The following is a 23,249-nucleotide window of genomic DNA, read 5'->3' as shown; positions in this document are numbered from 1 at the left end:
TGTACTCAGCATCAAAACAAATTGCAACACCTTCCACCTTCCCTGAGAATATTGTTTACGGCTGCCCAAGAGACAGCATTCTCAACAAGGCCAATGTGAAATTGATTGCATCCATGCAACAGCCAGGAATAAATAAATGAATTGTTTTATTATAAGTAGCATTTTCCCTAATAATGAAAGCAGACGAGGCAACAAACAAAATGCGGTGGGTGTGAAAATCTGTAAGTCTACCCATTATTAATGCATTACATATTTGCATTACATTTCATAACTCTGTTACCTACATAGGCATATATTTCTTTCCCCTCTATCTCTAGTAACACCTATTGAACTCAGTGGGGCTTACTTCTCAGTAAGCATGTATAGAATTAATCAGCACTTAACATAGAAGGGCCAGAAGCAAGCATGCAAGCAAGCAAATAAATAAATAACATTTTAAATGCCTGAAAGCCTGTTTTTCTATTTATCGTTTTAAACATCATAGCATCAAAGAGTTGGAAGGGACCCCAAGGGTCATCTAACCCCACCTCCTGCAATGCACGAATCACAGCTACATTTTGAGGCACAACTTATTCTGCAGCTGGTTAATATTTTGTTATTTTAAATTAAAGCTTTTTGGTAGCCTAGGACTATTTCTGTGATACATAAATAAAAAGTTAAAAATAAACAGAAATGTTATGATGAGGAGTGACCACTCTTAAACAAGTGGCAAGGAATATCTTTATTTCCCCCCCCCCACTTTCAGTCCCTCTAAACACCCAATATATGCTCAGGGCATCAGAAAGCTAAGCAATGCTGCTATGTATGTAGCTTCTATCTTTCATTGAGGTTATACATGCACATCTCTACTTTAGTTGCTACTGTGAGCTGCCACGGGACTGACCTCTGCTGGAAAGAGTTTTGATTGCACCGTAAGTTTTCATGCATCACACAGAACTCCTCAAAATAAACCTGAAATACACATACCTATATTTGAGATTGAGCTTCAAAAGCATCCTCCCCCGCTCCATCATGCAGGTTCACAGCCAACGTATTCTGGGGCAAGAATACATCACACAGGAGGTTAATCACATAAAGAGAGCCTCTGGCCAGCAACTATTCCCTGAATCAATGAACTGGAAGTGCCATGTGACGGCTCCTGCTTACACAATTTTCTTGACACATCAGCATTATAAGTAACCCAACGATGGACCTTTGCAATAGATCATGATGACGTTTAGCACTAGGTTCGCCAAAGATGCCAGACAGCATTTAGCACACCTGGAAACAAAATGATTATAAAAACGGAAGCGGCAGGGGAACAGAACAGAACATCAGACGCCAAGAGACTTACAATATTACCTCCTACCATATTGGGTACTTCTAGAGATTCAGCTGGGACCCAGGTGGCGCTGTGAGTTAAATCACAGAGTCTAGGGCTTGCTGATCAGAAGGTCAGTGGTTCGAATCCCTGCAACGGGGTGAGCTCCTGTTGCTCGGTCCCAGCTCCTGCCCACCTAGCAGTTCGAAAGCACATCAAAGTGCAGGTAGATAAATAGGGACCGCTCCGGCGGGAAGGTAAACGGCATTTCCGTGCACTGCTCTGGTTCGCCAGAAGCAGCTTTGTCATGCTGGCCACATGACCCGGAAGCTGTCTGCGGACAAACGGCGGCTCCCTCGGCCTATAGAGCGAGATGAGCGCCGCAACCCCAGAGTCGGACACGACTGGACCTGATGGTCAGGGGCCCCTTTACCTTTACCTAGAGATTCAGCTAGTCCCAACATCCTTGTGCTGGTTTGAGCAGGGCCTGACAAGCCTAGTGGCCAGTGGAAAACTAGTTTCTCTCATATAGAAGTTAATACCCATAGCAAAACAAATTCCTGTTTGCTGTCATGTTTGCTTTTGACAAGCTTCTGCAACAAGAAATCTATTAGCCTTATAGGTGCCACAATAATTTTTCCTTCTCGCTCCTTTTCTCTTTCTGCCTCCAACTTTTGCCTTGCCTTGCAGAAGGCCTTTCTGCTAGTCTTAAGCCACTGTTGGATAGACTAGATCCGTGTTTCCCAAACTTGGGTCTCCGGCTATTTTTTTGAACTACTACTCCCATCATGCCTCGCTAGCAAGACCAGTGGTCAGGGATGATGGGAACTGTAGTCCAAAAAAAAAAAGCTGGAGACCAAAGTTTGGGAAACACTGGACTAAGATGGTAGATGGGGACCCTGTGGTCCTCCAGAAGCTGTTGCACTCCAACTTCTATCATCCCAGACCGTTGGCTGCAGCTGATGGATTTTGAGAGTCCAGTAACAGCTAGAGGACCACAGGCTCCTCACTTCCTGCAACAGACACTTTAAAGGGAAGAATAATTCTCAGGAAAAAGTGAGTGACCTACCACGGAATGGAAGAGAGGAAGCAAACCATCCAATAATGAGCAAAAATAGATCTTCGCCGTGGGTCAGTTTTCTAGCAGGTAGAAATATTCAGTGGAATAGCACATGCCCTCTTGTAGTGCCTCTTGTCAGTAAATCAAGTTGGGGTTTGCGCTGAGTAGGGGGTAATGTTTTGTTTCACGCCTCGAGCTACAGGAGGGACACACTGAAAAGAGGCTGAAGAAATTGCTTTGAGTCCCTTATCCAGCGAGCAAGGGGTTCCTTAAAAAAGCTTATTCACAGAATTGCTATATTGTAAATGATGTTGGTTCCTCTGCCTCCATGGCAACTCAACGATAAGTTTACCTGGAAGTAAATCAACAGAGTTAATTTCTGGAATATGTGCTTATGAGTACAGGCATGGCTGAGCTCGAGGGGCACCAGCTACAAGTTTTGTCTAAGCAAGCCAACAAAGTTCAACAGGATATTCTCCCTCACATGAAGTGTGAGTGAGATAAAAATGGGCCTGAAGCAAAAAGCCTTTAAACCATGGAAGATTTATTCCTTGAAATGTTTCAGAAGTGCAGCATCTTGGGGTACATTCAAAAGTGTTACATTTACAGTATGAACACACACAGACTTGAGTGCCTAGTACAGAGCTGAAGGATCCACATTCAAGTTAGTGCTCAACCATGAAACTCATTAGGTGACCTTGGACCTATTGCTTGCGCTCTCTCTCTCTCTCTCTCTCTCTCTCTCTCTCTCTCTCTCTCTCTCTCTCTCTCTCTCTCAGCCTAACCTACCTCGCAGGGCTGTTGCAATGATAAAGGGTTCAGGGGAGGGGGGAGATGACACGTTTGTGGGCCTGAGCACCTTGGAGGAGTGGAAGCAGGATAAAAACTGCATGTCTTTATGTTAGGAATACCAGCTTAGAGGAGCTGGAACCCATTCATCAGTCATGATATGTTCCTGTTGGTTTTTCTGCAGCAAAAGGTACAAAATGGAAGGGGTATCTCTGCAGCAAGAGAATTGTTTCAAGTGTGTGGCCATCTTCTCCCCAAGGACAGCACCCACAAAAGCCCTACATGCGTGAGAAAGAACGCAGGAGTTCGTGAGACAAAAACTGTAGAAAGCAATGTAGGCAAACTTTCCAGACTGTGGCAAAAATAAACAAAAAAAACAAAACAGTAGCTGTGCAAGCAAGAGGCGGGGAGCACCACAATGCTTCCTGCCCCAACCCAACAAACACCAAAATATTTCTCCATGGTTGGTCTAGCTCTACATAATCGAGATCACATGTAGAGCACCCGAAGGCATGATTCTGCACCTTGAGGTCCCTTTCTGAAATTGCTGTTCTTCATCATGCCTGTGACCAAGAACACAAGCCTGTTGTTGAAATCAGTAGCACAAAGTTTAATTAACTATCTGATCTACAGCTAGTACAATTATCCAGTGTTTCAAGTTCATTCAAGTAATTACAGTACTTTACACCCTTCAGAAATCTGACATTGCCTATATACAAAGTAGTTTAGGCTTATTTTAAGGCTTTCCAAAATTTAGCACAAAATATATAAGCATGAAGGTTTCCAGAGAAATCGCTGCCATTGCACTCCAGGCAAACCACACAATGCTTCTTCTTAAGTTTCCAGCTTGTGGTTTGCTTAGAGACAAAAATGAACCTGGGTTCAGATGACACACTAAATCTTGGCATGCTCAGAGCAGAGCAGCAGCAGCAGCACCAGAGAAGGACAGTTTTCTCTCCAGGAACCCTCATGCACATGAGCTCATGCTAAGGCATGGTTTGGCTTAGTGTCATGTCAACCAGCTCACTCCAAGTACGTAGTAACTGATATATAAATGAATGTTTATCCCATGAACACAACCCCTTCACTCTTCCCCCTTTGTGTCATTAAAGCAGGGAGTCTTTAATTAACCGTCACTGAAAATAGCCAGGATATTGAGCGAACCTCAAACCCTAGTTTAAGATCCTGGCCTCTTCCGAAGTTCCACAGCTCCCCAGTTCAGATAAAATGGAAAACTATGGTTACTTAGGCTTATTTGTTTGGTTATAACTCATTTGAAGGGAGGAGCAAAAGGGACAGTATGCACAGACAAAAAGCTTGTTCCGATCTTACGTTGTTGAGATATGATCATCAAACCAGCTCATGGTTTAAAAAAAGAAACACAAAGGCTTGGATCCAGACTTCAGTCATTACCATAGGCCTATTGAAATCATGATTAATTTGTCCCCTTGTTTTCCATGGGTCGACTTTCAGCATAGCTAAGTCTGGCTCCAACTGAGTAGATTTACAAGAGAAAAATACTGATAATGGCTCAGCACAGCAGTTTGCTGCCCAGAATTCTTTCCCCTCGTTCAATGTGATTTCAGTAGTCAACGAAATTCCAGCTGTACCAGGTTCACAAATCTGGTCATTAATGAGATGCAGTTCATTCAGAGTCTTACATCCGTAAGCTTCTTGTTCTTTGAAAAGGCTGGAAAGGCTTTTTAAATGCCCACCCCAACAGCACTGGTCTCTGTTTGCTTTTTTCTGGAAACAGAACTGCTTCACTTTCAGGAGTAGGAAATCGCTCCTTGTACACCTCAGGATAGGATTTCTGAAACTAGAAAGGAAGCATGCAAAGATTAGCTAATGAATTTATTCGGGCCATTTGAAAGTGACTTGCTTATTCAAGCAGAACATGTCCAGTCTCTGACTACCGGGGGCGGGGATGCACTCATCTCTTGCCAAACATTATGGCAGAGGAACTTACTGCATAACAGTGCTGTGCTGGGAGACTTTTGTTCCACTCTTTGCTCACTAACATCTGGGGTCCCATCTTGTACCCTCGTGCCTTTCAACATCTACAGAAAGCTGCTGGGAGAAGTCATTTAGAGCTTTGGGCTGAGGCTTCATCAAAATACAGATGGCATGCAGTTAAACTTCCATCATTTAATTCTAGGGAGGCAGGTGAGACATTGAGCCATCTGGGGGCAGTACTGAGATGGAAGAGGACTCAAAAAGCTAAATCTGTATCCAGATATGAGGAAAGTACTGCAGCTGGGGAAATCTGCTAATCTGTATGGAGATTTAAATCTGATTCTGATGGGGTGACACTACAGTCTGTGAGCACTCCCGCAACAGCTACTACCTAGCGAGCTGCAGGTGGAGTTGCTTGCCAAGAGTGCTTTTGACCAGCTGCAGCTGTTTCGGAAAAACAGTCCTAACCACTGTGATCCACCCCCTGGTTAAATCCATCTTAGATTACGGTAATACCCTGTTTACCTGAAGCTGCTCTTGCAGAGGATTTGGAAACTGAAACTGCAGAGCAATGTGGTAGTTGGAACCCTTGAAAAAGTTGAGCGTACTTATCTTATATCACCTCTTGTGTACTGGTTAACTTGGTCACCTCTTTTTCCCCATTTCAAGGAGCTGACTTTGGCCTTGAAAACCCAAAACGATTTGGGGAATGTTATCTGAAGGACCAGTACACCTGTATGAGCTGGCCCAAGCATCTGAGAGCCTCCTCTCTGGGCCTCCAGCAAGAGCTTATAGGGATTTCTCAGTAGCCCCACCCTTTGAACTCCTTCCTCAGGGAGGTGTGTGTGGCCTCACCATTGCTGGTCTTTTTAAAAAGCAATCTGGATGACTGGCTCCAATATCATCAGATAAATGAATTGTTCAAGATGGATAAGAAAAATGGTTTTTAAATAGAAAAATCCAAGTTGGAGACAGAATTATTAGAACCAAAGACAAAAAAATTTCCAGGATGTATAATTTGCTGCTAGAATGGCATACGAAAGATGAACAAACAAAGAAAGTTATGATAGATTGGGCAAAAGATGTGGGACATAATATTATGACGGAGGAGTGGGAAAGGTTATGGAAAAAGAATATGAAATTTTCAGCGTGCACTATTTTGAGAGAAAATATTATGAAAATGATGTATAGATGGTACCTGACACCAGTAAAGCTTGCTAAGACTTACCATAACCAAGATAACAAATGTTGGAAATGTAAGAAGGTGGAAGGAACATTTTATCATATGTGGTGGACCTGCCCTCTAGTTAAGGAATTCTGGGAAAAGATTTATAATGAGCTGAAAAAAGTGTTGAAGAACACTTTTATTAAGAAACCAGAATCCTTCCTATTGGGTATAATAGGGAAAGAAATACCTAAGAAAGATGTGAACTTGTTTTTATATGCCACAACCACAGCTAGAATATTGATAGCAAAGAACTGGAAAACACAGAAGTTGCCAACGGTGGAAGAATGGCAAATGAAAATGCAGGACTATATGGAACTTGCTGAACTGACCGGGAGACTGCGTGACCAGGGAGAAGAAACGGTGGAAGAAGAATGGAAGAATTTTAGAATTTATTTTAAAAAATATTGTAGACTTGATGTAGGAAGAGAATTATAAGTAATTATGAAGTTGCAGATTTGGAAAATAAATTGAAGTTTATTTTGGACAAGGTATAGTATGGTATAATATGATATACGGTAAATTAATATGATATAAATTAAATTCCCAAAAGGGGAATTAAACCATTTTTAAACTGCCTCATTCTGGAGGAGTTCCACATTTTCACTACCCTCAAGTTTGTAACTGATGACATCTAAGCCATGAAAGTACGGTGTGTTATTTAACAGCACACAAATTGCATTTAAACCATAAATTGGTGTAACATTTCTGCTAGGCAAGCCTATATTTAGGGACCTTACGATAATGACATCCCATACTGTTATGTAAACCAGGAGGCCTATTATGTCTAGAAAGGGTATTATGATTAACAAATGGAACCCAGTTGGTTTTGCAACATCTTGAAGGCTATGAGGCTTGTGAGGACACAGAAGCAGGTTTTTTTCGGTTGGTGGCACCAGTGTTGTGAAATGTTCCCCCTGCTAATAGATCACACCACTTTGGTATTGAAATTCCACCAACTCTTGAAGACATACCTATCCTCCTCCTAATCTCCTGAAATGAGCCTCCTGCTTTTACTGCTGTTGCAACTCCAACACTGTTTTAATGGCCTTGTTTATGATATATTTTAATTATGGATACATAACTACATGCATTAATTAGAACCAGCATGTAGAGCTGAGATATGAGATAAAATGTAGATATTCTTCTCATCTGTGTGTGAGCGAGAAATTAGCCTGCCTTCTCCTGCCAGAAAATGTCCTGTCCATGCCTGTAAGACCAGAGTTCCAGTTCCAATTCAGCCATAAAGTTCACTGGGTGACCTTGAACACCAAGTCTATCTTACCTCGGAGGGTTGTTGTGAAAAGTACGTATGCTACCCTGAGCTCCTTGGAGGAAAAAAGGTGGGATATAAATGGAATAAGTGAATTTTAAAACAATTCTAAATTCCGCACAGGGCCCACACACATACAGAGCTGTGTTTGTTGTGGGGGTGAGGTGCTTGAAAAATGGCTGGGAAACCTGCCAGGACCAGGATCCTGATCTCATGTAAAGAGAGCAGGGGTGGGAATCCCTGGCCCCTATACCACCCCTGCTTTGTAAATGTTTTTCTTTACAAACATCAAGGTTTTTTCTGTAGCACTCATGGGAATATTTACATATGCAATACGTTTGCTCTTGTCACACAAATATTTGCAGATGTTCTCACACCATGTGAGTTTACAGGATCAGAACCAACAGAAGCAGATTCAAAGGAGGCAGATAGAACAGAGGAAGAAACGAAAAACCGGAAGACGACTATTTACCATTCCCCATGATAGATAAAAGTAAATATCACATCAAAATCCTTTGGGGGGGGCACAATGTGAAGAGGAAAGATTTAAAAGAGAAATTTTGACCATTTAATTTACCTGCTTCAACTTTTTCTTCTTCTCCTTGATGGACATCTCCCGATTCATCGCAATTTCTTCCAACAAACCTACCAACGGTTCTTGGCAGCCATTTGTTCTTTGGTGTTCAAACTCATCCGCGCTGATCTGATGACAAAACGACGGTGCAGCAGGCAAGGTCGAATCTGCATCAGCTCCTGGATATTTTATCTGTGTCAGAACAGGTGGGAGGTATGCTGAGAAAGGAAGCTTAGATTTTGGTATCCCAGGATAAAATCTTTTGTGCATGCCTCTCTCGATAGCTATCCCCCATCTTCTGCAAGGCAGCCCTTCTGATATTTTAAGGCTGCTATTGTGTCTCCCCTTTGCCTTCTCTTCTCTAAGCTAAACATGCCCAATTCTTTCAAGTGATCCTCACGAAACTTGGTCCTATCCTGGTTCCCCTCCTGTGGGCACACTTGAGGGCAGGGGAAAGGGAGCCCTGCATGGGTCACTTGTGTTGCAGGAACATGAGGGGAGGGGTGGACCCTGCCATCATCATCTGAGGCCCTTCTTCGTGTGCCACTCCCACAAGAGGTCTGGAGGGCGGCAAAATGAGAATGGTGGCTCCCAGTTCATGGAATGCTCTCCTCAGGGATGCCTGGCACCTTCATTCAACCAGGCCTTGGGCTGATTAACATTCTATGGCATTTAAAATGTGTCTGTGGAAGGTGGAGTCTCCACCACTGGTCCAATTTTCTTTCACACACAGCCTTTCCCCTGCACACTGTCACACATGTGCCTTGTCCAACCTTGCATCCTACCTCCCACCCATGTCCAGCTGACTGAACTGGAAGCAACCAAGAAGCATGAGGAAGCACAAGTCCTGCCGGTTGTTCCCATTACCAAATCAGCTGGGCAACTGGAAGGCATAGGATGGAATCTCAGTTATGCCATCACATGCCTCTGCTGTCCCTTGCAAATACGATTCCTTCATCTTGCCCCCCCCCCACCCCCTGGCTGTTTGGCAGGCCATGGGGAACTAGAATGCTAGTATGGGGTTATTTTGATGGTGGAGCCCTGGTTGGGCAATCTGCAGCAGGCTATAAGAAAGGCCTGAAAGAGCTGCCTGCTGCCCACAGGTGGTCAAGAGGCTCGCGGGCATTAATGGCCAAAGTCTGGCAATGGAAGATATGGACAAAACAAGCAAGAAATGTAGCAAATCTAGAGCAGCAGCTTTAACAGTACAAATGCTCAGAAATAAGACCCACTGAATTCAGTGGTGCTTACTCCCTGATAAATGGTTATTGGGATTATAGCTACATGTCACTTTATTTGTTGCATGAGAAGAACTGGTTTGGTTTTAAGAAGGTAATAAAGAACTGAGATGGGGAGAAGACATTTCTGTTCTACAGCTCTCACCTGGACCCTTTGGAGGTGTGCTACATGCTCCTCTATTTTAGCTTTCAGGGTACAAGGTACGCTTAAGATCTCTTGATATTTGTCCATCAAGAATGACACCAGTTTAGCAGCCAGAAGTTCATCCAAGTCCACATCATCCTTGGAGCAAAGAATACAGCGAGAAAAGGACTGAACCATCTGAAACAAAGAATACAGTGGTACCTCGGGTTGCAAACACTTCAGGTTACAAACTCCGCTAACCCAGAAATAGTACCCCAGGTTAAGAACTTTGCTTCAGGAGGAGAACAGAAATTGTGCTCCAGCGGCACGGCGGCAGCAGGAGGCCCCATTAGCTAAAGTGGTGCTTCAGGTTAAGAACAGTTTCAGGTTAAGAACGGACCTCCGGAACGAATTAAGTTCTTAACCAGAAGTACCACTGTACTGGTTATCACCACAACACTTTCTTATTCATGGGTACTCCCCATTCTTGCCATACCAAACACTCTCAAAGTGGCTTGCAACAGGGGAGCACAGACTTCAGATTTTCAGAAGGTACTTTGTGCTTGACTAGAACCCCCAAAATCCACCCACAGGACCCAGGTGCAAAAGATGTGCACTTTGAATTAAACAGCAGGGTGCCTCTGAGCAGCTGCCGAGCCCAGAGATTTGTTTCAACTTTCAGGACCAATCTCAGCTCACAGACCTTCGACACAGAACAACATTCCTGGCTACCTCCAAGTTTTCTTCATTTCAGCCGCCTAATGTGCATCAGGGGAGTCATTTTTTTAAAAAAAAAAAGCTATTTGAGACATTTTTACTGTACATGAGCCAGAGATCTACCAGTGGATCCCCATCAAACACCTTCTGACCCCTGGGCTTACCTGGTCCCATCCACCCTCAAAGCTGGCTGAGCACTTTTGTTCAGTGCTGGTGCCATTGAAGCCCTGCTTCCAGAACTGTCAACAGCTGAACAAGACAGAAGCTGCCACTGGGGAGGGGGGGGGGACAGAGGCTTCCTAGAGAAGGCAAGGTGAAAGCCAGGCTGCAACCTGAGAATGAGCGCCAACAGAACTGGAGGAGAGATTCTGCAGCTTCCTCCACATGTCCTGCCCTCCCCTATCTGCTTCCCACTCCTTGTAGCACACAGTATGTCTGATGCTGTGCAGCAGGAAATGCATGGGGAGAGACAGACAGACAGACAAAAGGGCTGTGGTGGGAACTGGGTGGGAGGACCCACAGCTGCTAAGTCTTGTCAGCTCTATCAAACACACAGCGTCTGCTGCAGGTTGCAACCTGGCGATTCATGTCACACAGGCAGAGAAAGGGAGAACTTCCACGCCACACCCTTGGTTAAATACTTTGCTGCTTTCTTTTTTGTAACTAAGGAGAGTCTTTCCCCCAAAGCAATTCCGGAATGATTTCGCAAGCCCAGCTCGGTCTCTTGGTTCCCAGAAGACGCTCACCAGCGTTCTCGTCCCGACTGTGTCTGAGAGGGGCGGCAGATCTTTATTTGAGCCAATCCTGGCCAACAGAGTCATCAGCAGCTGCAGCTTTCGGCGGTTCGCTGGCGGAAGGAGGAGGCAGCAAACCTGCAGAGCTTCAATGGCCAGCTTCTCTTTCTGCAGGAGACCTGGGTCAGAGAACATGGCAGGAGAGCACACTTCAACGTTGGATGCTTCTCATAGCTTATTTTGCAAGGGGGGGGTCCTAATTCTTGCAGGCAAGAGATCTACTGGCACACTATTCTACGGTTAGCGGAAACCTTGTTAACCATGGTTTGCAAATCATCTCAAACTCTGGTTATTTGCAGTGAGAAACCTCATTAGCTTTAACCATGGTGAGTGTCAGGGCACAGAAGAAACAATAATCAATTGTTGAAAGGCCGGGAGGGAACTTTGTGACCCTGAAGAGAGGAGAAGGAAGGATAATTTGAGTTCAAGGCTTTCTTCTAAGTCCTATAACCATAAGAGACCAGTAGCATCACTTCTGCTCCAAGCCAAAGTCTCTCAGGGGAACATGCAAGTCAAGACTAGGCTCCAACCAAGCCTTATCTGTCAGTTTTGCTAACATGTCCTCTCTCTTAACTTTTCTCTCCCTCCTGATTGGCTGACACTCTCCACCCAGTCTGTTCTGGGTCTTCAGGAAGATGACCCAAGGTCTGTCCATCGCAGAAGGAAGTACATATTCACCTCCTGCCTTCATTGCCCTCTGTTGTTGCCTTTCTCTGTGGTTTCCCTGAACCTATTTTAGATTGTAGGCCCCTTCAGGTCTAGACACACCTATTCTTTGCATATAGATGCCTGTATATAACAATAATTATCATAAAGAATTCTCAATATACTAATGTACATAAATCTCACATCCCATTCCAAACGAACCATTTAGCTTTCCAGACAAACTCTTATCCAACAGGTTTTAAGGGGTGTGTGTGAGAGAGAGAGCTATGTAAAGGAGAAATTAATTTCAGCCAAAATGAAATGTCAGCAAGCCAGCAGACGAACCAAAAAAGCATATATAGTACATATACCTCTAAAAAGTATATGTACAATTCACAAACATATCTTTCATACATCTTTTTTAATTTCAACACAGAAATCTTTTAATTGATGGAGAGTGCAAGCTAAACTCTGCCAACTGCATGTGAAATAATAATAATAATAATAGTAGTAGTAGTAGTAGTAGTAGTAGTAATTTATTATTTATTATTTCTACCATGCCTATCTGGCTGCGTTTCCCCAGCCACCGTGGGCGGCTTTCAACAGAACATTAAAAACAGAATAAAACTTCAAACATTAAAAACTTCCCTAAACAGGGCTGCCTTCAGATGTCTTCTAAAAGTCGGATAGGTTTATTTCCTTGACATTTGATGGTAGGGCGTTCCACAGGGTGGGTGCCACCACCCTTGTGGTCCCTTCCAACTCTACAAATCTACACAGAAACCAATCTATGTAGGAAAAGACGTGGAAGGGCTGAAAGAGAGTTTGCTGGCACCTCCAATCACTTGATCAGCAATACAGTGGTGCCTCGCTTAACGAAAGCCCTGCAAGACGAATTTTTCACTAGACGAATGGATTTCGCGATCGGAGGTTGAATCGCAAGACGACGAGTTTTTCTATGGCCGCCGCTTCGTCTTGCGAAGCATGGCCATAGAAAAACAAACCTCCGACTGCAAAGTCCAGCGTGCAGCGAAAAATTGCCAGGGCTTTTTGCCGCCTGCCTTCCCCTTGGCTTGGAGAAGGCAGATGGCAAAACACACCCACATTGCCGCACTTCTGGCAAAACACACCCACATTGCCGCACGCCTGCCAGATCCGGGATTTCCTCCCTCCCCCCGCCCGACAGAAGTGCGGCGATGTGGGGGTGTTTTGCCATCTGCCTTCCCCAAGCCAAGGGGGAGGCAGGCGGCAAAACACCCCCGCATCGGCGCGCTGTCGCCCCATCACCTGGAGCCAAAGCGCGCCGGTGCGGGGACGTTTTCGCTGGCTGCCTTCCCCAATTCAAGGGGGAGGCAGGCAAGACGCGGTAGCGGGGGAACGTCTTCCCCCGCCGCCGCGTCTTGCCGTGCACAGCCAGCATGGAGCGCGGTTTCGGAGGTGTCCGAAGCCGCGCTCCATGTCGGGGGAGGCAGGCAAGACGCGGCGGCGGGGGAATGTCTTCCCCGCCACCGCTTCTCGCCGCTTCTCGCCGGCATGGGGCTTGGCAGAGGTGGGGGAAAGCCGCAGGATCGTTCATTCACCTTTCCCCCACCCCTCCCGACATAGCCGGATCCAACGAAGCTTCTGAAGCTTCGTCCGATCCGGCTCTGTCGTTGGCAGCAGCGGCGCTTGCTCTCTTGGTTCGGGGAAGCGCCTGCCTGCCTTCCCCGAGCCAAGAGAACAAGCGGCGCCGCTGCCACCAGTTCCCCCCAAGCCCATAGGAACGCATTAATTGACTTTTAATGCATTCCTATGGGAAACGGTGCCTCCCTAGACGAAATTTTCGTAGGACGAATTGAGTCCTGGAACGAATTAATTTCATTTAGCGAGGCACCACTGTACCTACAAAGCCCTGCACAAACACTGGCAACCAGCTGATTGTCAAGGTTGCAAATGGCTGTGCACAAAGGGTTTGCAAGACTCCAACGATCAGTTGATTGCTGGAGCTTGTACAGAGTACTGTCCATGGGGCTAATCACTGGGGATTAAAATCACTGTGCCTTTGATTTCAAACTGCATGAGCAGGACATGGTTGCCTGATGAATCATTTCCCCATCCCTGCTCTAGATTCTGTCTAGCCCACAGCCTTTGCAAAAGTTTTGATCTTTTTTGACGATCTCCCAGAGAGGAGCTACAGGCCTGGACAGCCGCCCCACACCTGGCCAGGAGTGGTGGCAACTGCCCCAGCGCTTTGCAAGGATAATTAGCAGTAACTGCATATGTTCTGGAATAAAATGGTGTGCTGGAGCTTGGCTTCCTGCACAGGTGTTGGAGAAGGCGGCAAAAGTGTTGTGCATTTGTGACGAATCCAGTAGCTCAGGGTTCACTCCCAGGGCCAAGTTTGAACCGACAAATAAATTTGTGATTGCAGACAAAGACAAATGGCAGCAGCTCTGAATCACTACGAACTGATTCACTTCCCACATCACTGCAAACTTGAATTTCAAAACATCTGCTGAGATAGTAAACATGATCGTTTGAGACTGGTAAACTCTGACTTTAACAGCTATATCTTTCGGGAATTAGCATAACCATGTTTAGGATGCAGTAGATTACTAGAGTTTCAAGAAAACTGTTTCAAGTAGCTGCAACCTTTCTGCTCTTCTCATCTGCACTGCCTCCCTGAGGAGAGGTTTCATCTCCAGGATTGGGAGAAATCCCAGGTCAAAGTTCTTCCTTTCAATCCATAGCCATGCCCCCAGCAGTGGAGTAACTTTACACCCACCTGAGACCTGGGGCAACCAATTCCCCTCTCCACACAGACTGATACCCTTAACGTCTGTATGATTTATTGTGTTTTATATTCTGCTGGAAGCCGCCCAGAGTGGCTGGAGAAACCTAGCCACAATTGGTGGGGCTGCCAGTGTTTTTCCAGGGGCACTGGGAGTGTGTAAGCTTCTCATGGTAATTCACAAAGTCCTAAACAACTTGGGCCCAACGCACCTCAAAGTTGCCTGATTGCTTATGGAATCTTAAAATTGTAGAATTGGAAGGTACCCCCAAGGGTCATCTAGTCCAACCCCCAGCCATGCAGCAATCTCAGCTAAAGCATCCGCGACAGGTGGCCATCCAACCTTTCAAGGAAGGAGAATCCACCACCTTCTGATGAAGTCCGTTCCACTGTAAAACAACTCTTATTGTCAGAAATGTTCCTGATGTTTAGTCAGAATCTCCTTTCCTGTAACTTGAATCCATTGGCTATCATATCTCCTCTCAGTATCTTCCTTTCCAAGTTAAAAATACCCAGCTCCTACAACCATTCCTCATAAGGCTTGGCTTCCAGACCCTTGATTTTCTTGGTTGCCCTCCTTTGCATGTGTTCCAGCTGGTCAACATCCTTCTTAAATTGTGGTGCCCAAAACTGGACACGGTATTCCAGTTGTGGCCTGACCAAAGCAAAATAGAGTGGTACTATTAATTCCGGAGGCGGGTGGCGCTGTGGGTTAAACCACTGAGCCTAGGGCTTGCTGATCAGAAGGTCGGCGGTTTGAATCCCCGCGACAGGGTGAGCTCCCGTTGCTTGGTCCCTGCTCCTGCCAACCTAGCAGTTCGAAAGCACGTCAAAGCGCAAGTAGATAAATAGGTGGGAAGGTAAACAGTGTTTCCGTGCGCTGCTCTGGTTCGCCAGAAGCGGCTTTGTCATGCTGGCCACATGACCTGGAAGCTGTACGCCGGCTCCCTTGGCCAATAATGCGAGTTGAGCGCCACAACCCCAGAGTCGGTCACAACTGGACCTAATGGTCAGGGGTCCCTTTACCTTTAATTACTTTCCTTGATCTGGACACTAGACTTCTGTTGATGCAGCCAAGAACAACATTAGCTTTTTTGGCTGCTGCATCACACTGTCGACAATGTTAAGCTTGTGGTCCATTAAGACCTGTCACAGTGGCCGGAGGGGACTACTTCAGAGTAACGACGCTACGCAGCTCTGCATTTTATTCTTTTATTGGTGCTGCGTATTTACAGTGCTGAAGTCATTGCTATTTACACGGAGTGATGTGGTCAGTCGGTTTCAGAACCTCCTAATGGCTTTTGGCGCGTCTTTCTCCAACACAAAAGCTTTGGCAGACCCATCCTCTTTCCCCTCCTCTTTCTGCGTAATTCCGGAGTTGGGGGGATGGGTCTCCCCCCCTTATTCGCCCCTTCCTGTCCCACCTGGGACCCTGGCTCCTCTACCTTGCCTGAGCCTCGGCCCCGACTTCCTGCTTCCCCACTGGCATCGGAACTCTCTCTGCTTTCCCCTGTGCTCGGGGATGGGCTTGAACTCAGGAGGGGAGGGACTTCGCGATATCCCCTGTCCCTCACATCCACCCCCCTCCCAAGCTCTCCTTCACCCCTCCCCAGGTCCCCCCCAGGTGTCGGTGACGACTGGAAGCCTAAGAACTCAGTACCTTCCGAGCCCGTTGGTGTGAACACCTCCCCCCAGTCCTGCGAGCCCCCCCTTCTGCCTGGGAGGACGGGAATCCCAAAAAGTCCGTGGCGTCAGAGCTGGTAGGGGTAAAAATGTTCTGCCAATCTGCTCCTTCCTCTGACTGGGTGGATCTCGGTGACACCCATACCTCATCCTCTGGTTCCTCAAACTCCGCTTCCCAGCGCCATGGTGAACTGCTCTCCCGTGCATCCTCCCCCTCCCCCTCCCTTTCCATGTGCCAGGGCTTGGGTCTATGGGGAAAGAGGGCGTGAAATTCTTCTACCAGGAATTCCTCCTGTATCTGAGTGGCTGGGACCCATTCATTCTGCGACGGTGGAGCATCCTCCCATGCCATGAGGTACTCCAGGCCCCCCACCCCCCACCTTGAGTCCAGGATGGCCGTGGCCTCATTGAGTTGCTCCCTGCCTTCCCTCTCCCCCCCTCCCTCAGGGGTTTGTTCGCTGCCTCGGAGCCTGCTGCTTTCCCTGTACGGCGACAGCAGCGATCTATGAAACACTGGGTGCACCCTCATGTCCTCTGGCAGTGCCAGTCTGTATGCCACCGGGTTGACCTGTTGCGTGACCGTGAAGGGGCCCAACCTTCTGGGCGCCAGCTTTTTGCACCTCCCTCTGATGGGAAGGCCCTCCGAGGACAACCAAACTTTGTCCCCCACCCTAATGACCTCCCCCGGTCGCCTGTGGCGATCTGCCCCCTTCTTGTACGCTTCCTTGGCTCTCTCCAAGTGTTCTCTGAGCTGCTGGTGCACCGTCTCCAGTTCCTCTGCCCAATCCTCAGCCTGTGGGCCCTCCTCCTCCTCCTCCCCCTCCCTCTCTGGGAAAGATCTGAGGTCGCGCCCGTAATTGGCCTTAAAGGGCGACACCCCTGTGGAGACGTGCACCGCATTGTTGTAGGCAAATTCTGCCAGTGGCAGGCGATCCACCCAGTCCGTTTGCCGCTGGCTGACGTAGCATCTCAGGTACTGCTACAGAATGGCGTTGACCCTCTCCGCCTGTCCATTGGTCTGCGGGTGCCGAGCCGTAGACAAGCTGACCTCCACCTGCAGGAGGTTCATGAGCCGCCGCCAGAACCTGGAAACAAATTGGCGGCCACGATCCGAAAGAACCCTTAAAGGTAATCCATGCAGTCTGAATACGTGATCCACAAACAGTTTGGCTGTCTCTTCTGCAGAGACCGCCCTGGCACACGGTATAAAGTGGCACATTTTGGACATGAGGTCCACCACCACCAACACTGCGGTCTTGCCCCTGGAAGAAGGCAGATCTGTGATGAAGTCCATGGACACCACTTCCCACGGCCTGTGTGGTGTGGCTAAGGGCTCCAGCAATCCTGCTGGCGCTGCTCTGACCACCTTTGCCCGCTGGCAGGTGTCACAGCCCCGTACATAGTCTCGAACATCTTCCCGCACCCCTGGCCACCAGAAGTGTCTCATGACTAGGTGAGCGGTTTTGTCCCTCCCAAAATGACCCGCCGTTGGATTGTCGTGCATCTGCTTGAGGACCGTACGTCTAAGCTGGGTGGTGGGCAGGTACAGTGCACCCTTGTAGAAAAGCAGCCCCCTGCGTGCTGCAAAGTCTTTTGCCTGCTCCCCCCCCTCTCAGTTCTCTGAAGATGCGGTTGGCAAATTCATCCGCTGCCGTCAGTGCTGTGAGTTCTGCCTCGCTCACCACTGCTGCTCCGCAGGACCATGCTGACGGGGGGGAAATGTGCCTGGGTGCCGGTGGCGCCTCCTCCTCCATGTACTCTGGCTTGCGGGAGAGGGCATCCGCCCTGACATTCTGCTCTCCCGGGATGTAGTGTATGGAGAAGTTGAAGTTCGAGAAGAACTCTGCCCACCGTATCTGCCGCTGGTTGAGCACCCTGGCAGTTCTCCAGAACTCCAGGTTCTTGTGGTCTGTGCACACCTGGATGGGGTGCTTGGCGCCCACCAGGAAGTGTCTCCAGTGCTGGAACGCAGCGTGGATCGCAAGAAGTTCCCGATCAAACACCGTGTAGTTTCGCTCTGGCTGGGTCAACTTCCTGGAGAAGAAGGCACAGGGTCTCCACTCTCTGTTGGCGTCCAGTTGCAACAAAATGGCGCCCACAGCTTTATCAGAAGCATCTGTCTCCACGCGTAGGGGCGCGTCCTGAACCACGTGGAACAGGTTCTGGTCTGAGGCGAACACCCTCTTGAGGCTTTCGAACGCTGCTTGCGCCTCTGGTGTCCACCTGAACTTCTGCTTGCCTCTCAGGCAGTCAGTGATGGGAGCCGTAACGCGAGAGAAGTTCTTGATGAACTTCCTGTAGAAGTTGGCGAAGCCTAGTAGGCGTTGGGCATCTTTGCGCGTCCTGGGGCTGTGCCAGTCCAGGATGGCCTGCACCTTGTCCTTGTCCATCGCCAGCCCCTTGTCTGACAGCTTGTAGCCCAGGAAGTCCACCTCCTTGGTGTGAAACTTGCACTTCTCCAGCTTCACATACAGGTGGTTCTCCTTCAGGCGCTGCAACACCTCCCTGACATCTTTCACATGCTGCACTGGGTCATCGGAATAGATAAGGATGTCATCCAGGAAGACCAAGCATTTCCTGAAGAGGAGGGACCCCAGGACGTGGTGCATGAAGGCCTGGAAGCATGCTGAGCCCCCTTGCAACCCGAAGGGCATCACCAGATATTCAAAAGAGCCCAGAGGCGTGAACATCGTGGTTTTCCATTCATCGCCTTCCCGGATCCTGATCAAGTTGTACGCCCCCCTCAGGTCTAGCTTGGTGAAAATCTTGCCCCTGCGTGCCGCTGTCAGGAGATCATCCACTCTGGGCATGGGGAAAGCCACTGGCTCTGTCACTGAATTCAGTCGTCTAAAATCCACCACCAGACGGCGCTGTTGTTTTTTTTTTTTTTTTTTTTTTTTTAAATAATTTTTATTCAATTTCCAATTTATCCGATTAAAATAATAAAAAAAAACATTCTTTTATACACAACATTATAAATTTTCATCTAACATTTCGCTCTGCCGAGCTACGACTTCCCCCCCTCCCTTCATGCGGGTTTCTTGTTTACTACATTTTTGCAGTTCCTTTTTGACTGTTTGGTCAATTCATAGGATTTATTTCAATCCTGCAAGTGTTTTTAAAGATCTACAGTTTTTCTCCATATAATCCACATATTTACTCCAGTCTTTTTGAAACCTTGTCTCCCCCTGGTCGCGGATCTTGCAAGTCATCCTTGCGAGTTCAGCATAGTCCATCATTTTAATCTGCCACTCCTCAATCGTTGGAATTTCTTGTAATTTCCATTTTTGGGCTAACAAAGTCCTAGCCGCGGTTGTCGCATACATAAACAATACTTGATCTTCTTTTCTAATCTCTCCTCCCATTATTCCTAGTAAAAATGCTTCAGGTTTTTTTGGGAAAGTATATCTAAACATCTTTTTCAACTCATTATATAACATCTCCCAAAATCTTTTTACCTTATCGCATGTCCACCACATATGATAAAATTCACCATCTCTCTCTTTACATTTCCAGCAAGTTTTGTCACTCATTCTATACATTTTGGCTAATTTAACTGGTGTTAAATACCATCTGTACATCATCTTATACACATTTTCTTTCAAAGCAGTACATGCTGTAAATCTCAACGTTTGAGTCCATAATTTCAACCACGCGTCATAATCAATATTGTGCCCAAAATCTTTTGCCCACTTGATCATCACTTCTTTTGTCAACTCATCCTTCGTATACCATTCTAATAACAAATTGTACATTTTTGACAGAAGCTTTGTTTTGCCTTCTAGCACTTCTATTTGGAATTTGGACCTTTTATCCTCAAAACCTATTTTCCTGTCTTCCCTAAGAACATCATTTATTTGATGGTATTGAATCCATCCTGTTAAAACTCCTTTAATTTCTTCATAGGGTTTAAGTCTCCATCCTTTATCAGTTCTTATCAAAATTTCCTCATAAGTGGCCCACCTCCCCTCCATATTTACTTTCTTCACTGTTAATACCTCTGCTGGTGAAACCCACCATGGTTTTTTGGTCTCTAACAGCATTTTATTTCTTTCCCACACCTCGTACAGAGATCTTCTTATCACATGATTGGTAAACCCAGTATGAGACTTCTTTTTGTCATAACATAAATATGCATGCCACCCAAATCTATTGTTAAAACCTTCCAAATCTAGCAGGTCAGTATTTTTCAACGTTATCCACTCTTTAATCCAACACATACAAGACGCTTCATAATAAAGTCTTAAATCTGGCAGGGAGAAACCACCTCTTTCTTTTCTGTCTACCAAGATTTTATGTTTTATTCTAGGTTTTTTCCCCTGCCAGAGAAATCTTGACAAAATCTTTTGCCATTCTTGAAATTGTCTTGTACCCTTCACCACAGGTATAGTTTGAAATAAGAATAACACTTTAGGTAAGATATTCATCTTAATTGCTGCTATTCTTCCTAAGAATGACATGTTCATATTAGTCCATCTTTCCAGGTCTTTCTTTATTTCTCTCCATACTGGTTCATAATTATCACTATATAAATTAATGTTCTTTGCTGTCATCCATATTCCAAGGTATTTTACTTTTTTTGCCACATCAAACCCATATTTTAGATGTAACTCTTGCTTTTCCTCTTTCGTCATATTCATTGCCATCACCTTTGTTTTCTGTCTATTTAATTTAAGTCCTGCTAATTGTCCAAATTTCTCAATTTCTTCTATAGCCGCTGCAACACTTTCATTAGGATTTTCTAGAGTTAAGACCAAATCATCCGCGAAGGCTTTCACTTTAAATTGCTTTGCACCTACTTTAATTCCTCTAATAGTTGGAAGATCTCTTAATCTATTCAGTAGTACTTCCAGGACCATGATGAATAATAAAGGGGATAAGGGACACCCCTGTCTAGTTCCTTTTGTGATGTCAAAATATTCCGTTAATGTGTTATTAATTATCAATCTTGCTTTTTGTTCTGAATATATTGCCTCAATCCCATTCAAAAAAGAGTCTTTGCCAACCATTGATTCCAGATTTTTCTTCATAAACTGCCAAGATATATTGTCAAATGCTTTCTCTGCATCCACAAACATTAATACTGCTGGCTTATCTATCTTGGTTTCCAGATATTCTATTACATCTATTATATGTCTGACGTTGTCCTTTAACTGTCTACCAGGAAGAAAACCAGCTTGATCCTTATATATCATTTCCTTCAAAACTTCTTTCAATCTCTTGGACATAATGTCTGCAAACAGCTTATAATCGTTGTTCAGTAAAGAAATTGGTCTATAATTTCTGACTTCTAATCCATCCGCTCCTGGTTTTGGAATCAATGTAATATACGCTTCCTTCCATGTATTTGGGATCTTTCCTCCTGCAAGAATATCATTCATCACTTCTTCTAAAATCGGTATCAGCTGTCCGTTTAAAACTTTATAATATTTTGCTGATAATCCATCTGGTCCTGGGGCTTTTCCTACTTTCATTCTCGATATTGCCTGGTGTACTTCTTGCCTTGTTATCCTATTATTGAGTTTCTTTCTTTCCTCTTCTGGGATTTGTTTCAATCCATGTTTGCTTAAATAATCACTGATCTTCTTCTCCTCTTCTTTCTTTTTACAATACAACTCTTTGTAAAACTTTTGAAAGGCTTTCTTTATTTCCTTTGGCTCCTCAGTCACTTTTCCTTCCATATTTATCTTCACTATCATATTTTGATTTTGACGTTTCCTTAATTGCCATGCCAATAATTTTCCTGTTTTGTTCGCTGATTCAAAATTTTTTTGTCTCATCTGCTTTATTTTCCATTCTATCTCCTGACTGATCAACATAGAGAATTGTGTCTGTAACATCTTTATGTTATGTTTGATTTGTTGATTCTCTGGTTTATCTATCAGGTTTTTCTCATTTTCCATGAGGCACTTCAGGATTTCCTCCTTCTTCTTTTCTTTCTTTCGTTTCAGGAAACTGTTTTGCTGTATTAGAAAGCCTCTCATTACTGCTTTACTTGCATCCCATACCATATCAAGTCCAGTGTCTTTATGTAGATTCCAATGAAAATAATCTTTCAGGATATTCTTAGCTTTTACTACCACCTCTTTATCTTCGAAAAGCTCCTCATTCATTCTCCACCTAAAGGAATTCTGATCTTTGCTTTTCATTTCCATAAATATTGAATTGTGATCTGATAGTGTTCGTGGTATTATCTCTATTTTACTCACCCTGGGTACTAGTTCCTTGGAGATCCATATATGATCTATTCTTCCAGAACTTTGATTTGGTTCTGAAAAGAATGTAAACTGTTTAAGCGTAGGATGCTTTAACCTCCAAATATCCACTAGGCCCAGGTTTTCTACCAATTCAAAGAAGGATTTTGGTAACTTGCCTTCATTCTTCCTTTTCTTTGTCCTGTCCAATTCTGGTACTGTCACTCCATTGAAATCACCCATAAGCACTATCTTTTGGTCCATATACTCTGCTAACCTTTCTTCCAAATTCTTGTAAAATTCCGCTTTGTTTTCATTCGGTGCATAAATTCCCACCACCAACATTTTTTCTCCTTGGGTCGATATTTGGACCGCTATCACTCTTCCTTCTTCATCTTTAAACATCAGATTTGGGTCCAATTTGTCTTTTATGTACAAAACCACTCCTCTCTTTTTATTTTCTACTGAATTTATAAATTCTTTACCCAACCTTTTATTTCTAAGAATATAATTGTGTTTTTTCGCCACATGTGTTTCCTGAAGACAGATTATATCCAAATTTTTCTTCTTCAAAATATGATCAATTTTATTTCTTTTCACTTTATTATTCAATCCATGTACATTCCAAGTATGTATCTTCAATGATGCCATTTTACTTCCTAATATCAGGAAGATAGGATCCTGATCAAGTTGTACGCCCCCCTCAGGTCTAGCTTGGTGAAAATCTTGCCCCTGCGTGCCGCTGTCAGGAGATCATCCACTCTGGGCATGGGGAAAGCCACTGGCTCTGTCACTGAATTCAGTCGTCTAAAATCCACCACCAGACGGCGCTGTTGCGTGTCTTTCTTGTCCACCCAGAAGACCGGGCTGCCCCCTGCTGCCTTGCTTTCTCTGATGAACCCCCGCT

General features: G+C 45.4%; 1 protein-coding gene across 1 annotated transcript in view; it reads right to left on the bottom strand.

Moving 5' to 3' along the window:
* Positions 1-3,108: 3,108 nt before the first annotated feature.
* Positions 3,109-23,249, bottom strand: part of DEPDC1B (DEP domain containing 1B) — a 42,047-nt gene continuing 21,906 nt past the window's right edge. The window contains exons 8-11 of the mRNA XM_035100536.2: positions 11,003-11,169; positions 9,561-9,737; positions 8,181-8,369; positions 3,109-4,968 (exon numbers count right to left, since the gene is read on the bottom strand). Coding sequence (XP_034956427.2) covers positions 4,807-4,968; positions 8,181-8,369; positions 9,561-9,737; positions 11,003-11,169 — 695 coding nt within the window. The 3' untranslated portion in view covers positions 3,109-4,806. The remainder of the gene's footprint in view (positions 4,969-8,180; positions 8,370-9,560; positions 9,738-11,002; positions 11,170-23,249) is intronic.

The sequence above is a fragment of the Zootoca vivipara genome, chromosome 11 (assembly GCF_963506605.1).
Source record: "Zootoca vivipara chromosome 11, rZooViv1.1, whole genome shotgun sequence".
NCBI lineage: Eukaryota > Metazoa > Chordata > Lepidosauria > Squamata > Lacertidae > Zootoca > Zootoca vivipara.
This window is presented reverse-complemented; position numbering and strand designations above follow the sequence as displayed.